The sequence below is a fragment of the Cygnus atratus genome, chromosome 15, assembly GCF_013377495.2.
Source record: "Cygnus atratus isolate AKBS03 ecotype Queensland, Australia chromosome 15, CAtr_DNAZoo_HiC_assembly, whole genome shotgun sequence".
In the NCBI taxonomy this organism is placed as follows: domain Eukaryota; kingdom Metazoa; phylum Chordata; class Aves; order Anseriformes; family Anatidae; genus Cygnus; species Cygnus atratus.
Window position 1 is genome coordinate 4674109 of NC_066376.1, and position 15373 is coordinate 4689481.

Below are 15373 nucleotides of genomic sequence, written 5' to 3' on the forward strand. Positions count from 1 at the left end.
ACTGACAGACTGACTTAGAGAATCACTTTACCAGTAAGGAGTTACTAATTAGCATGATAGAGTTAGTAGCTAATAAAAATTTCATTGTTCAATTTGAAATAAAGCTATTTCAGTAAATGCTCCATGAAATGTTTTGCTGAGAGGCAATATATTTCTGAACTTAAGTTTATCCTGTGAACTTTCAGTTTGCCTACATCTGCTCATTTCAGAGTTTCCATTTTCTTTGTACTATAAATATAACCAGATCTGATCCTCACCATTTTTTCTGCCTTTTGCACTTGTCCACTTAACAATAAAATGCATAATTCATGTATTACTGACATCTACAACACCATGATTTTGACTGAAGTTTTCAGCATACTATCATGTAGACAACTTATCAAGCAGCAATGACTCTTTGCATGAGTCAAAAAAAATTACCCACTCTCTTGCAAGAGAGATTTAAAATATGCAAACTATATATAAAAAATAAGAAATTTCTATTTATATAAAGAACTGTAGTCTTCAGATGAAGACTTATAGATGCCGTTTTGAGTGTCAATAAATCATGAGCAGCAATAATTCAATGATATGTTCAACAATATTTTTTTCATCATATTGAGTTTGGACTACAAGCAAGGAAAAATGAGTGCTAAGTTCACAAAAAGTACTGATTGTATATTTTAAGCAAGCTTTTATGTCTTTGAAACTTGACTTCACCTCCCACAAACTCTAGCCCTAAGGTCTGTGTTTTAATCGCATATCATCAAATAACATTTCCATAAAGCTCTGAGGTCCCCGGATCAATGCTATCATAACCTCTTCACTGTCCTTGTAGAGGCCACTAAAATTCATTCATTTATATATATATATATATATATATATATTCATAAATGTAAAGAATGTTAAGGCAGAAAGCCTATTTCCTTATTACCTTAGAATACAAAGTACAATGCCAGCAGGTAGAAATCAGCAACTTTATACTCCTATGAATCCATAATCACTAAATTCTATAAAAATGTTTAATAGTTTATTTACTGTGATTGTACTAAACTCAAACATTGCCCCCCCTTTCTTGCACCTTTAGATAAAAATTGATGTCCTCAAATCAGTTAAGTTATACCAACATAAGACTAAATGACACTCAAATGTAGCAAAATATCATGTATTTGGTGTCACCTTCAAGTAATCAGATTCATACAGTACAACAGGGCTTGAATCAAATCTTACAACCCTGGCAAATCAAATGATGTCTACCATTATTCCTTTTGGCTACACAGCTTCATTTTACTTTAGGTTTAAAGACCAGCAGCACTCAACTCCTAAACGAGGCAAGATACTACAGTTCATAAAACTCAGGATACATCATTGTGTTTGCAATTCCTTGTTGACCGATGATGTTTGCACGTGTTCTACTGAGGTGTTGAGCTTCTACTTGGCACAAACAAGCTTAATGAAATTCTGCACTTGAGAGTTTATGCCTGTCTTCTACTGAACTAATGGAAAGGAATGAGAGGTGGGAGAAACAGCTAGGGAATTCAGACAGCTTTCCTGTTTTTCTGTTGTTCAAAAATATATTTCTTGGACTATTCTCTCCCTGACTGTACACTCAAGCACTTCAGAAAGGAGAAAGACTTCACCTAGCAAGATTGTTCCCTACTTGGTGAATTTCTCCTTTCTACTTAGCTTCTTCTAAGAACTGCTCTGATTGCAAGAACAAAGCACTCAGCCTAGTTGAATAGATTCACTGCCTGCAAATGAAGCATCTTCAAGATCTCACTTTTTCGAGGCACTTTGCTGCCAGTGTCTCATGATTCCTTCTCTGGGATGAATTAATTTTCTTGTCAGATTACTTTCTTCTGAGAAAAGCCTTCTCTCTGCAAATATCATCGTATCTTTTGCTAAGACTTACCAGTTTTGTCTAGTTTTGTTACTTGAGTAAAGCAAGTATCTTGATTTTGAAATGTGTGATTTTAAATATTAACTACAACAAAATCAACTTTTTGCCATCAGTGTATTCATTGAGAACTCAATTTCTGCAGTACTGCTCTCAAATAAAAGGCTTTTCAAAGAAAGGAAGAACTCTAATGACACATTCTGAACTTCTTTGCCTAAGCTTCTACATTATCTCCTTTTAGCTTATGTTGATTTTTCCTTAGACTTGCTTGCATGCTTAATATTTTCTTTATTTATTTTTCCAAAGCTGAAACATTTTGAAGCTTCCAAAGAAGGACAACATGCAGTGTTCAGATTCATTATCTAGGGATAAACCAGAATGCCGCATAGATTCATAGCTGAAAAATACATGCCCTCAAAGAACATAACTATTCATTCCAGGAATGAACACCTTAGTGCAATATTCACGTCCTCATCCAGTGCCTCCAGCATTCAGCATAAGACTTCAGAAGCAAATATAGGGACCTGGAGCCAGTAAAACCAAAGTGCTATTAGAACTGACATTTTCTCTTACTCCAGTGGTATTTTCTGATGCGTCTAGCCTCTCCACAAGATGCTTTCATTGGGTATTTTTTTCCCAAGCAGCTGTATTTCTAAGAGGTCAACTGTTGCTCAGAAACAGTCTTGCTTTTACCATTAACATTTCAGAAGACAGGCTGAAGTAGGAAAATTTTATCCCCAAAAGCGTTTCTCTCTGGGTAATGTCAAAACTCTAGAAATTTAGCACAAGATGACATTTGCACAAGAGAATAAGGTTTACCTCACTTACTGAAGTGGTAAACTACAAGGATTTCCATACTTTCTTCTCCATCATTAAAAGTTAAAAAAAAAAGGGGAAAAAGCACTCATATGGAAAATTCATACCTATGACATAACTTAAAAAAAAGTCTCAAAGCAACAAGACTCAAAATTTAATTTAAGACACAGGTTTTAGATGAACAATTTTGTCTGTCAGCATCTCTGACGTTTAACATTTTGGATCCTCTTGAAAGCCATTCATAGCTGACCAATTTGGTAATTTAAATAGTTTTGAACGTACACGTTGTACATGTGAGCTTCCATAAACTTACGCTAACAGCAGGTAAAAAGAATATTTCTTGAAACGTAGCTGAGTCTTGAGTTTTTTTCTAGATCCCTAATTTTAGATGCAACAAATGAGAACAACCCTAGTGAAAACTCTCCCTCGTCCAAGAAGTTGCTATTCTTTCAGTGGGAATTTCATGTATTTTTTTCTTTACAGTTCATTTTTTTTTTAATTAAAAAACATTGATCTCCCTTTATATTTATCAAGGTTCAACTTGTTTACAATGAAAAAGGTAGCTCACCATCTCTAGAAACTCTAAGAGTCCTAAATAAAGCAGCACAAGAAAAAGGAGATTTAATATTAAATTATCCAAATAAAGATAAGATGTCTATATGACATCTTGATTACAGAAAACTAAAGGTACTGGAAAAATCTTTCATTAACGCTTTCCCAGTTGTAAAGAGTCGGATGAAATACAACACACTGGCTTGGTTGAAGGCCAAGCCTTCTCCCCAGAAGCCAGCAGTCACCAGGTGAACTACATTTTCCCCCATTCAGAAGTATACTATAAACTTTTCTAAGCAACAGTCCTAATTCTACATTGCTCTCAAATGTGGAAAAAAATTAGATTGAAGTTCTACTGCACAGTACAATCAGCCATCATTCGCTGCTACAATACTCAACCTTTTTATTAAAAAAACACCGCATACATGTATCAAAAGAATGTAAGTTGAACTACTCCTTATTTTTAACTAGAGGTCTGAAATAAAAACTGTTCTCATTTCCAATTGGTTTATGACTGGATTGTGAACCACAAATCAAAGTGATTCAAGAAGAGCATTTCTATTTATTTGAGTAAAGTTAAGGGTAAGCTTTTATAATGGGGTGTCAAAATCAAGAATCAGAAGTTTACAAAGAGTTACCCAAACCAGATACAAGCATCGTGGAACAGTTTGCCCACCACTGACAGCCAGGAAAAGAGGCTCATGTTTTCTCTTCAGTGCAGCAAACATACAACCATACCACCACACACCCCACCACCACCTTGCTCACAACTCTAACCACCCCTTTGTAGGCCACTGTACAGCACAATTTAGGACCAGTTCTCCACTTTCTCTATTCAACAACGTGCACTACTTTTTAACGTTTTAGGATATAACAAAGAAATCAAAGACACTCTTGGTAACCATCACACAGTAAAAAGAAGAAACTATGGCTTGTAGTAGGGAACACTTGAAGACAAGTAAAAGGTTAGAGAGCAAAGAGTCTGAAGATCATCCAGAAAGCAGACGCTTGTGCTTTCTTCCTTTCAGAAGGCACTATACTTAGTAATTGCTACAGGTGCTGAAATTATTCTTCCAGGTAGAGACAGCTACCCCAATTTCTATACACTGCCCTGCCCCAACTAATTTCACCAGAAACTTAGCCTAAATTCTACTTCAACAGAAACAGGAGCAATTCACAGATTTGCAGCATTAGAGCATAAAAAAAAACACTGCAGAAATTAGAAATGAAAAACATAAATACGTAAAGAATGCTATGTGGTGTCATTTCATCTGAGATTATTTTACTGTAGGCCAAGGCCAGGAGAGGAAAAGATCAAGTGTAAGCAAGCTGACAATTCCATCTTAAAGAGGCACTTTCACAGCCAACAGATCTACTATATATAAAGAAGAAAATTGACTGAAAATGGGAGAGCAAAAGAAAAGGCCAGCTACTAGTTACTGCTACCATGAGTTAAATCAAATTCAGAATGTATTATCAAAACATGCTGACAAGAAGTTTGCAGAAATCATTTTTGCAATAAAAAATGAGCAGGCAGGCAAAAATAATGTCAAATGGGCTGTCTAAATAAAAACAGTTAAGCAGCGGTGTCCAAAACAATCAAAGATTCACTGATCATTAAAATTATTTAATACTGCAGGTTTTTTTTTTTTTTTAAATAAAATACTTCTCTATAATGTTTGATATTATATTAAGTCTATTTTATTCATACTTGAATTTCTGCAGTGTTTCAAATGGAATAACGCATAATTGTTCCTATGTATTCACGAGAGAATATAATCACATCCAAAACTCAAACACTTTGATTTGAAATATTTGCTAGCAGAACAAATCTATTAGTATTTATGATGTGTCTTACATTAAATATGAATTCTCAGTTGTAACTAACATAACCAAATAAAATTGGAAATGAGCTGATGGAACACTTCAGATTCATTTTCTCCAAAAGTAAATTAAAAATACGCAAATTAAAAAAGTACAGTAACTACTGCGGTAACAGTGTACACAACAATCACTTATATTTACCTCAATATATCATCTTGTCAGAGGCAATTTTTGACTATTTGAAAGAAAAGCATCTGAGAAAGTGTTTTAGCCTCCTTAGGTGTTCCTCCTCTTCCTGTTCTTTGTATTCTGATGGGAGTATTAGAATTGCAGCAAGAATTGGAATGGTAGCAGAGCATTTGCATCATCTCAGAGCTAATGCATGGCCTGGTCTGCCCAGACCCATTCTGATGCAAGATAAGCAAGTGTTCAAGTTTGTTTTGGAGCAGAAAAGAGACTACACTTTAAAAAAAAGTCACCACCAATAAAAACACTAATTTATCAAGGTGAAATAACCAAGAGGCTATTAATGATGGAGCTGTTGAAAGAGTAACAGCATGGGTGCAGAAAACTTCCAGTTCTGGTGTGTGCTTTCAGCCCCAGTGCACAATTACAGCTGTAGTGAGCTGCGGTGCCAGCCTGTGTACCATCCACGCTTAGCAAAGGAGGGAAGTTTTAGAAAGATTTTACTGAGGGTTATAGAGTTCTAGTGGGGACGGGTGCCACTCTACCCAAGGTAAAAATGTCTGGTAAGAAGAAAATGTATCAGTCAAATATTAAAGGCTGTGAAACCCACAAAGACCACTTGTGGGCAGGCCCCAGGTGAACCCAAGCCTCAGTACTCTGCGTTGGTTCACTTTCTTGAAAAACTTGGAATTTAGATTATCCACGAGCTGACTGAGCAATCCCAGGGCTACACATCACACGTGATGCAGCTGGGACATCCAAACCACCCAAACACTACAGGATTACCTCCTGTGCTATACAGTCATGAGGCTAAGAAGTGAGGTGTAAAGCAAGCACTGTAGAGGAACGTTAGCAATACAGAATGTTTCTTGCATTTAATTAGCTAGATTTCACATTCTACCCGTCATCTTGAAATACTAGCACATTATAAAATTCTTATATTAATTTTTAGAGGGACTAAGGGTACTATACCTGTTATCGAGGCTAGCAGAATCCAGAAACAAAAAGGAAAAAAATATTTGTGATAACAGTGAAATAAGCGCAATACAAAGAGAGAAAATGAAAACGAAGCATTAAAACAGAGTAAGGATTAACTAACCAACAAAGCTAGAACTAGAAGTCAGTTGTGTTCTGTGTTGTTCAGTTTTCTGTAAATACGGTTTTAACTAGATTTTGTCTTTCAAAAAAACTTTATTGCATCCATACATAACTTGAGCTTCTATCCAAATCATTAATTCCAACAATAAACCCTCCTCCATCATACTAACAGTAAGTAACATTTACATAAGCTTACTTTGCAATTTATCCATACCATCTAACTTTTTAGCATTTTAAATTTAGCTTTTTACTGTGAATTAAGCTAGAATAGCTAGCCGCAGCTATTTTTAAGCTTCACAACACCTACAGTCTTCCTTATTTATTTCTGAGCTAAATAGCTAAATCCAAAGTGACAGAAGCAGCGTAAGTCAAAGATTTATACTTTCAATTAATTGAACACTGCAAACAAACGAAGCGTCAACTTTCTTCATCAACATAACTTTTGTTTTAAAAGTTCAGGGTTTAAGTTTAGATTAGAAACATTTCAAGAGGTAAATTATGACATGAGCATCTGAATATAAAAATAACTTCTCCACCCTGCAAAGTCTATCTTTCAAAAATTTGAATGAATATGCAATTGCTATAGGAGATGCAGAAAGTGGAAATTGAATAGGCTAATACATGGAATTCTTATTATCAGACAACTAGCATAGTAATAAGACTGATATCTACTCAAATGAAATGAAAACCAAGGAAGCATGACTGCAATACCATCCAACTCTAAGTGCTCTCTATTTTATTCTGACTTCTGAAGTTTTGCCTCATTCTGGAAAAAACAGATTCCTAGAGTTTCTCAGTCTGTTATTGTTGGGCCAATATTCATAGTCTGTTAAAGAGACAAAAATCAACATATGCACAGGGAAGAAGCACAAGCACAAACTGAAGTTATCCTGTGACCTCAAAATGTACAGACATCGTTCCGTGAAACTCAGGTAGTGGTGTAGGGTTTAAGTGTTCTGAAATATCCCAGATTCTCAAACTCTGTTCTCAATATAATTTTTTTTTCCTACTTCATCTCCACATTTCTTATTAGCATTTCCGATATAAACGTATAGGTGCTGTAGGCACATATGTGGGGGAACGTTAAAGATTGTCTGCCCTGTTTAAATAAATAACAAAATTCAGAGGAACTCCAGTGAGATAGGAATTTAGCCACAAAAAATCAAACAAAAACTCTTCAGATTCTTCAGAATACATTTCCAAATTCTACCATTTTCAATGTTTTTTTTTTTTTTCTCTAAACTAGGAACAGTGATAACATTCATTAGAATGGAAACAAAACAAAATCTGAAACACCTTAAAGGCCAAAAAATTTCAAAGAACGAAATTGCTGTTTTTAAATTATAGTCTTACAAATAAAACTAAATCCTGACACTCAAAGGTATATTCTGTAATTTTTAGTACATTTTTTTCCAAGATTCTTAGTTTTTAATGACTATTTCTTAAAGTAATTATTTTTAGGCAATAGGCTTCAAACTTCCCACCTTAGTAAATTATATAAGATTGAATTAATTTATATAAGATCCAATTAATTATAACCAGAAAATATTTACAGCCCAGGCACAAAACAGATTTGCAGTGTTATGAACTGCCTCTCTTACATATATATTAGCATTTTTTTGATGCTGCAATTGATGCATACTTGACCTAAGGCAATTTGAGGTTTTGTACTTCATTACCTACATGTTAAACGACAGGTAATCAACTGCCTAATATTTCTAAACAGTTGTTGGTTTTTAAGGCTGTTTGGAAACTTACATTTTTAAAAATAGAATACTGTTCGGTAATTAGATCTAATTTGCTATTTTGCTTTTCTTTTCAAACATGCAGTATAGGGGTGGAAGGGACTGACAGAGCTTTTTCTATCCCTTAGGGGTTAACATTTGTATAGCTGTCTCTCTTTGTTGCCACAACCCAGTTTGAAAAGAAAGAACCATCTGCCCAGCTGTCTGGAATGCAGCTCTGTCTGATAATTCCCATGGTGAAAAATAACATTTCACAAAACCCATGCACTGAGGAAACCGATTTACTCTTCTAATGACTAGGCTATCAAGCAACACCTTTGGAAGCCATGCAAAACACTAAAACTTTGTTTTCAGTTTGAAACTGATGCTTTCCTTAACTTTTCTACTGGATACTGTTTAAGGGTTACCACTTTTGCAACTTGACTCATGGAATATAGCAATTATATTAAAAAGAGTCAATACAAGATGTATTGTTGTTTGATTACTACCAGCACTGCTGTGAATGGTCCTAAGAAATGAATGATCTAAGTATGATATTTTAATAACAATTCTGATGTGAAAGAATAAACTAAATAAAAAAACTTATAAAAAGCGTTAGAAGTAACATGTTACGTGATTACTATCAGAATACCGCTTGTGGACATTTGTGTTGTTTTTCCCCCCCCTCTAAGTTTTTGCCTCCTATTCCCTCCCTCCCCCCCAGCATTACAACTACTGTTCAGACCAACTCAAAAGAGTACAGAATACTAAATAATATACACATTCCTAAGCATCTTTAAATAAATGGCATTGTTTTTATTATTTTTGACTTCATATTTCATCATCTTTCTGAGAGAGCAGATGGGGAAGATGTTTACTTATGTAGTAGGGAACATTTCAACATAGAGGATGCAATGAACTCCCGTGTCTTCTGAAGATCTTGAACACTGGGTGTACAAAGCCTAGCTATTCTCATTTGTTACAGTTCACTAGATTTAAGACTGAACTAAGTCTATCTTTTGGCCTACCTTTTTAAAATTCAATAGTGTGTAAGGTTTTCCAGGTTCCAGAAAAAAAAAAAAAAAATCAAATACACAAAGTTTGGCTCTCAAACTAACCCAGACCCATAGGCTTGTACTACAGGCAGTATCTTCTACTGTTTCAGTTATCATTAAATAGGGTACTAATCATAGAATCATTCAAGTTGGAAAAAGCCTCTAAAAATCACATAGTCCAACCCTTAACCTAGTACTATAGTCCACCACTAAACCATGCTACTAAGTTCTACATCTACATGTTTCTTGAAGACCTCCAGGGATGGTGACTTCCCTGGGCAGCCTGTTCCAATACCACACAACCCTTTGAGTAATGAAATTTCTCCTAATATCCAAACTAAGAGCTCCTTCACTTAGTCTGAACTGCCTAAGGATACCTTGTGACTGAAAAGGTTATGAAATGAGAAAAGGGGCTTGCAACTGCGTTTTATCTATGCAATCGCTACCTCAGTGCTTTCCCATATCTCATGTATTCACAACACAATTAAGCTTAGAACTAAGTAACACTTCATCTGTTTCAGCATCAGAAGTCAAAACTCACATAAATGAGCTGTTCTTTTTGCCTACCAGTTTGCAGAACTGTAGGTTATCTAGCTAAAAAGCTATTGCAAGATTTGTTGTTAAGGACAGTAGAAGATTTCAAATCTTTCTCTGCTTGTTAGTGAGAATAAAGTTCAACATTTTCCTACAGATTTTTAAATCTTTGTATCAGAACATTGCATATTCTTTGATTCCTGAGTTCTGAAGCTATGTCAGACAGCGTCAGTCAGAGGAAACTAGGTTACTTACTAAAGGAAACTATGATACTTAGTAAATCACAACAAACTTGCTTTCTTCTGAAGTGGATGTTTTTTCAAAGAATACATAGCTGCCCCCTTTTCCTGTATGGTTGGGTATTCCTTGCCTTTTTGTTTCTGGTAGCAGGAAGAAATTGTTGAGATGAGTCATATGTTCGTGAAGCAATTGTCTATTTATAAGAACAGCATATATACACAGAGTATCATCTTCTTGAGCAGAACAAAGAAACTGCAGTCCTCATTTAGAGCTTCAGTCTCTCTAATTAGAAATTAGCTTCTTTTTCCAAATAACTTCCTGCCAGGGATATAGCCATATTGCCCCATGACCATTTCTTTCTTCTACCCATGATTTCTATTTTCTTTTACACACACAACTGCAATGAATCACGAACTTGAGCGAAGAACTTCTTCCAGGACCACTGTTTAGGTTGTTTAAGTGCACACCAACCTCCTTGTACAAGAGGGCCAAAAGGCTGGAGATTACTTCTTGCAGCTGGGAAGGGTTCAGCTTCTGCTCCAGCACTGCCACTTGGTCATCAGCAAACACACTGACTCCCTTAGGTCTATAACTGACAAATACTGATATCACAAGCACATGCATAACCATTCCTGTGATCTAATAGCACAATTAACCCACTGCCCCATCTGGTCTTCAGGACAGTCTTGAAATTTTAAAGTTGTAAAATCCTTCACCTTTAATCAGTGATTAGTCAAGTAGGAATGGAATGCATCACATCATTTATCAGTGCAAGAGTTTTCCACTTATCAAAATTAACTCTTAAATTGAACTAAACTAAAAGGGTAGTTGTCATATAACAACAAAAGTAAGAAAAGTCACCTACAGCAGAGGAATAAATAGTGGTGTGACTACCATGGAGGTTTGCAGGGAAGGGGGAAATAGAAAGCACCAGTAAAATTAATTTCCCCCCACGCTTCTTTGCCATCCAAACAATTTAAAGCAGGATTTAACAGAATAAAGAGTAGAGATATTGTACAGCACTATTCTGCATATTTTTGGAGGACCTCAACACAGATTAGCTATCCATCTGAACTCTGGAACAAAGTGTTGGAAGCATTATTTTAAAAGTCTGGTGGCATTCCTTAAGCAGGAGTTCCCCACACACACAATTGGCAACAACTTGTACATTAAAAAAAATAATTCTTACAAATATTAATTGTAGGCAAATAAACAGCTGTTAAGCATGCAACGTGTTATTTAGCCAATTATTTTTATACAGGACATTTTGACTAGTGCTCATTCCAATACATTGTCCCAATCAGTTTGAGAGGGCACTTACTGTTAACACAAAACGAACAGGCAATATGGAAAAGATCCCAGAACTATGAACCAAGTCTCTTTCCTTATCTTTCCCTCCCCCTTTAATTACAAGCTATTATGCTGTTCTAGGCTGTCTCTTATCTTCACTTCTGCATCCTTGGCGTTACAATAAACTTTTATCAGCTCCTCTCCATCTTCAAATAGCAAGTGGAAATTTTTGTATTGAAAAATTTAATTTCACATTGCTCCAACACTATATGTGCTGTCCCCTGATTTCTCAATCCTACAGTAAAATTATGCTCCCATTTGTATGCATGGAAAACTCAAGACATAACCTTACTACACCACATGAAAAGGGAGACCGCTCTCCTCTTTGAGATGATAATTAAATAAGAGAGATATGTAACTGCACTGCTCCCAAGTGCAATACCATTATATACCATCATATATCCAAGATTAATTCCTCACTTGAGTGGGCGCCAGGCTAAATTCAGACAAAATATAGTAAATTACCTTTTGCACTTCATTAATACTGCCAGTTTCACACTTGATGTCCAGTACATAAAAGATAGGAAGCTTATATGAGGTTAAACAAACAACAGAACTAGATGACAAAACAAAGTTATTAGGATTAAAAAAATATATATACTGTTAACTTAAAAAAAAAAAAAAAAAAAGAGGAAGTATATGATGTTGAATTGCTCAATCTTAGTTCTTCACTAAATAATGCTTTTCTATACATCACAGTTCCAAATTCTAATGCATACTAACTGTGTATTGCACTCATTTCAAGAGCTTTTTGTTGTTTTTTTTTTTGTCGATTCATGACGAATTGTTCAGTGGTCAAACACCACCATAACACTCAAAGATAAGACAAAAAAGGGCAGAGCAGAACATGCAGCTGAGATACTGAATTCAACTCCATGGAATGTTGTCTGTCACCAGATGCAAGATATTTAGAATATTTAGAGGGGGATAAGCAAGGCAAATAGCAGAGCTTCTTTAGCTGTGACAGTCAGTTTCAGAACCAAGAAGTAAAAATTCAGAATGCCAGTACATTAATCACCTCTGCCTCACTAATACCAGACTTGTATTAGTAACCTTCTCCTTAATCAGGAAGGTAGAAGAATTCAATTCATTAACATTTCAAAAACATTGAAGTCTTGCTGTCGCACATTGCTTTCCTGAAACCAAGTAGAAATGCTGTTCACCCTTCACCACTTCAGAAGTAAAAGAGGAGAACACAGAGGCTGGAAAATTATACCCTCATGGTAACTTTTTGGAATTCCCATAAGCAGCAACTAAAGCCATCATATCTCCAACACGTCAGGTTAACCCTTGACAAATCTGACCCAAATAGAAGCTGTATAAAGAGTTATTATCACAACGGTAACAAATTACGTAAAAAAAAAAATTGAGGTGTCATCTGAAACAGACCAAAACCAGCTCAAACATTATGTACTAATAACTTGTCTAGCCAGGAGGCTGAATCTTCCTAAGTATGGCTCTAACATCAGTCCCTTATCTAACATTTACAACTGAATGTTAAACACATGCCTAAGCTCTAATAAATTTATAAATGAAGTCACCTAACTTCTGCTAGATGACAGATGCACTGAAAACATGCCTAGCCATTTTGTATATAGCTATGTGGAGAGCAGCCTTACTGCATCAGTTCCTTGTACAGAAAATGTCATACCTTCTCTTATTTGGGGAATAGCCAGATTTCAGGAAAAGAAACTATGCTATATACAACATTTTAAGTTCTCAAAGACAGATGTATGGAATGTGTTTTGCCATGTAATACTTCAAAAGACCTTTTGCTGCACATTACAAGTCTACTGCAGAAACGATGAGGTTAAGCACAGCAAAACAATCGCATTGAACAATTTTTATTTAACTTTTGTCTAAGGTAAAACTGCTATTCCATAATAAAAAAAAAAAAAAATCTTTGCTGCTTTTCAGAGACATTCTACTCAACTAGAGAGTACAGGAGATCTGATAATTTAAGTAGATACAAGGCAAAAAGAGGTATTATTAAAAACTTGACCGCCAACACAGGCTTTCTTCGTCTCTTCTCTCGCTGTAGACAGGAAAACCTCTGAGGTTAAATATCAACACAATACTTACTGAAAACAAGGGCCTTCATAAGCACTGTGATGTTATTGCTTAAAAAACAATGTATTTTTTTTTCTTTTTTGAATTGAAGGCTTCTAAATTGTTTTTGTCTTAAACGTGAGAGAAGTAGATTTACTTAAGCATTCCACATATTACAGTCTGAAATATATATATTTCTAAGTATTTTAATATAAAGGTAAATCTCATTAAACCTACCTGATGTCATTATGATAATTAAAATGTTTATGTACAAATGAAGCAAAGCTGTTTGATGCTGCAACTGTTTATCCTGACAAATGCTTTAACTTGCTGTATGTGTGCACATTTGTGCACACTCTGACTGGGGATTAGTCATGTATCTGGCAATGCTTCCTCAATCTTCAGAAACACTTCAGATAAATACGCAAGTTCTCATGGTCTGTTCTCTCAGTAACAGCTTCGATGCCCATCAATAAAAAAAAAAAAAAAAGAAAAAAAATCTTTTCTCAACTAATTGAGCTTCACTTTTCCAAGTGCACCTTTGCTCATTTTGACACCCGTAGGCAGGCAAATAAACCATATCCTTCAGTGTGTTTCATCTGAACTGTCAGAGATGTATGAAGGAAAATAGAAAAGCCAAGTTGCAATAAAACTCTGACCCTGATGAAGTTACTGGGACCTCAGCTGTATAGTGGATGTAGTGGAGCAACTTGCCTGAAATGTTATTGCCTTTGAAACATAAAGGCCATTTTCTGGGGATCCTTTTCTCTCAAGAAGGTTGCTGGACAGCCAACAAGCTACCAAGTAACCAAGATAATTTTCTGTAGTTCCTACCGCATGAAATCCTTCAACAAGTTACACATTCCTCAATTAAAAAATTATTTTATGATGGAAATCATTTATCTTGGTTCATTTGTTGGATTAGTCTATACTGCTCTTGGACCAAAGGTAAAAGATGGATACGTTTCACAGTTCAAAAAAGAAGAAATTATCTTAAGAGACGTCTTTCAGATTTTAAGTTCTTATTCACACAAACTACATAAAACTCTTCATCTCCCTAACTTTAAGCACAGCCTCATATTTCTGCCGTGCGGTGCATAGTTATCAATCAGAACACCCTTCCGTAGGTTACGTGGAAGGGCTCTGCCTCCCCCTGGGCTGCACTCCAGCCCCTACGACCCGTCCCTGGAGGGGAAGGCGCCCCGGAGCTCCCCGAAGTAGGGTGCAGGCCGCGGGGCCCAGCTCCGAGGCCGCCATTCCAGCCCCCGTGCGCGCCCCGCCCGGGCCTCGGGCGCCCTCTGGTGGCGCTGCCGACCGCAGCACGGCCACGTCCCCCCGCCTGCTGCGGACAGGGCCCGCTCCGGCTTCCCCCGGCCGGCAGCCATCGCGCCGCCGCCTCGGATGCTTTTCGGGCTTCCTACAACTAGTAACTGTGCGTTTTCTTTTGACAGTTTCAGGACTTCTGAGTGCCTTTAGCAGAAGTGCAAGTGCGGGGCTCGCAGCCTAGCCCCTCGGATGGGCAGTGAATGGCACGCACACCAACACAACACGCACACCGAGCTCCAAACCCAGGGGCATTCCAACATACAGCTCGCATCCTCTAGTATAAATTGAGAACTAAAGCACAAAGCAACTTCCCAGCTGAGGAACAGTCACATTAAGGAAGGTATGAAATATGAATATACAGGCAAACAACAATCATCCATTTGCTAGTTCCCTTGAACCTTCCTCCTACTCTTGAGCGTTCTCTAGAATGTAGGATTCCAAACTTATCTTGGTTCTCTGGCTTTCTGATGTCTCCTTAAATGAAGACTCCAGCCCTTCTCCAAACAGCTTTATTTGGAGAACGTAAAACCACCTATTTAACAAAAAAATTACTTCTGGGGGGGGGAGTAGGGGAGTTGTACTAAACCCTACAGGTAACAAAACATTGAAATAGGAAGCATGGCTTGGGCAAAATTTGCATTAAACACTGAAATCTCCTACATTACCTACAATTCAATACATTTACCATATAGCTGGGCTGCAAACTTCACTTTCCAGAAGACAGAAAAAGTAGAACACTTCAA

The 15373-nt window shown here is 36.5% G+C and overlaps 1 protein-coding gene across 1 annotated transcript in view; it reads right to left on the reverse strand.

Moving 5' to 3' along the window:
- The window catches only part of SDK1 (sidekick cell adhesion molecule 1), a 363863-nt gene extending 349865 nt beyond the window's left edge, over positions 1–13998 (reverse strand). The window contains exon 1 of the mRNA XM_050713839.1: positions 13542–13998. Coding sequence (XP_050569796.1) covers positions 13542–13551 — 10 coding nt within the window. The 5' untranslated portion in view covers positions 13552–13998. The remainder of the gene's footprint in view (positions 1–13541) is intronic.
- Positions 13999–15373: the final 1375 nt, after the last annotated feature.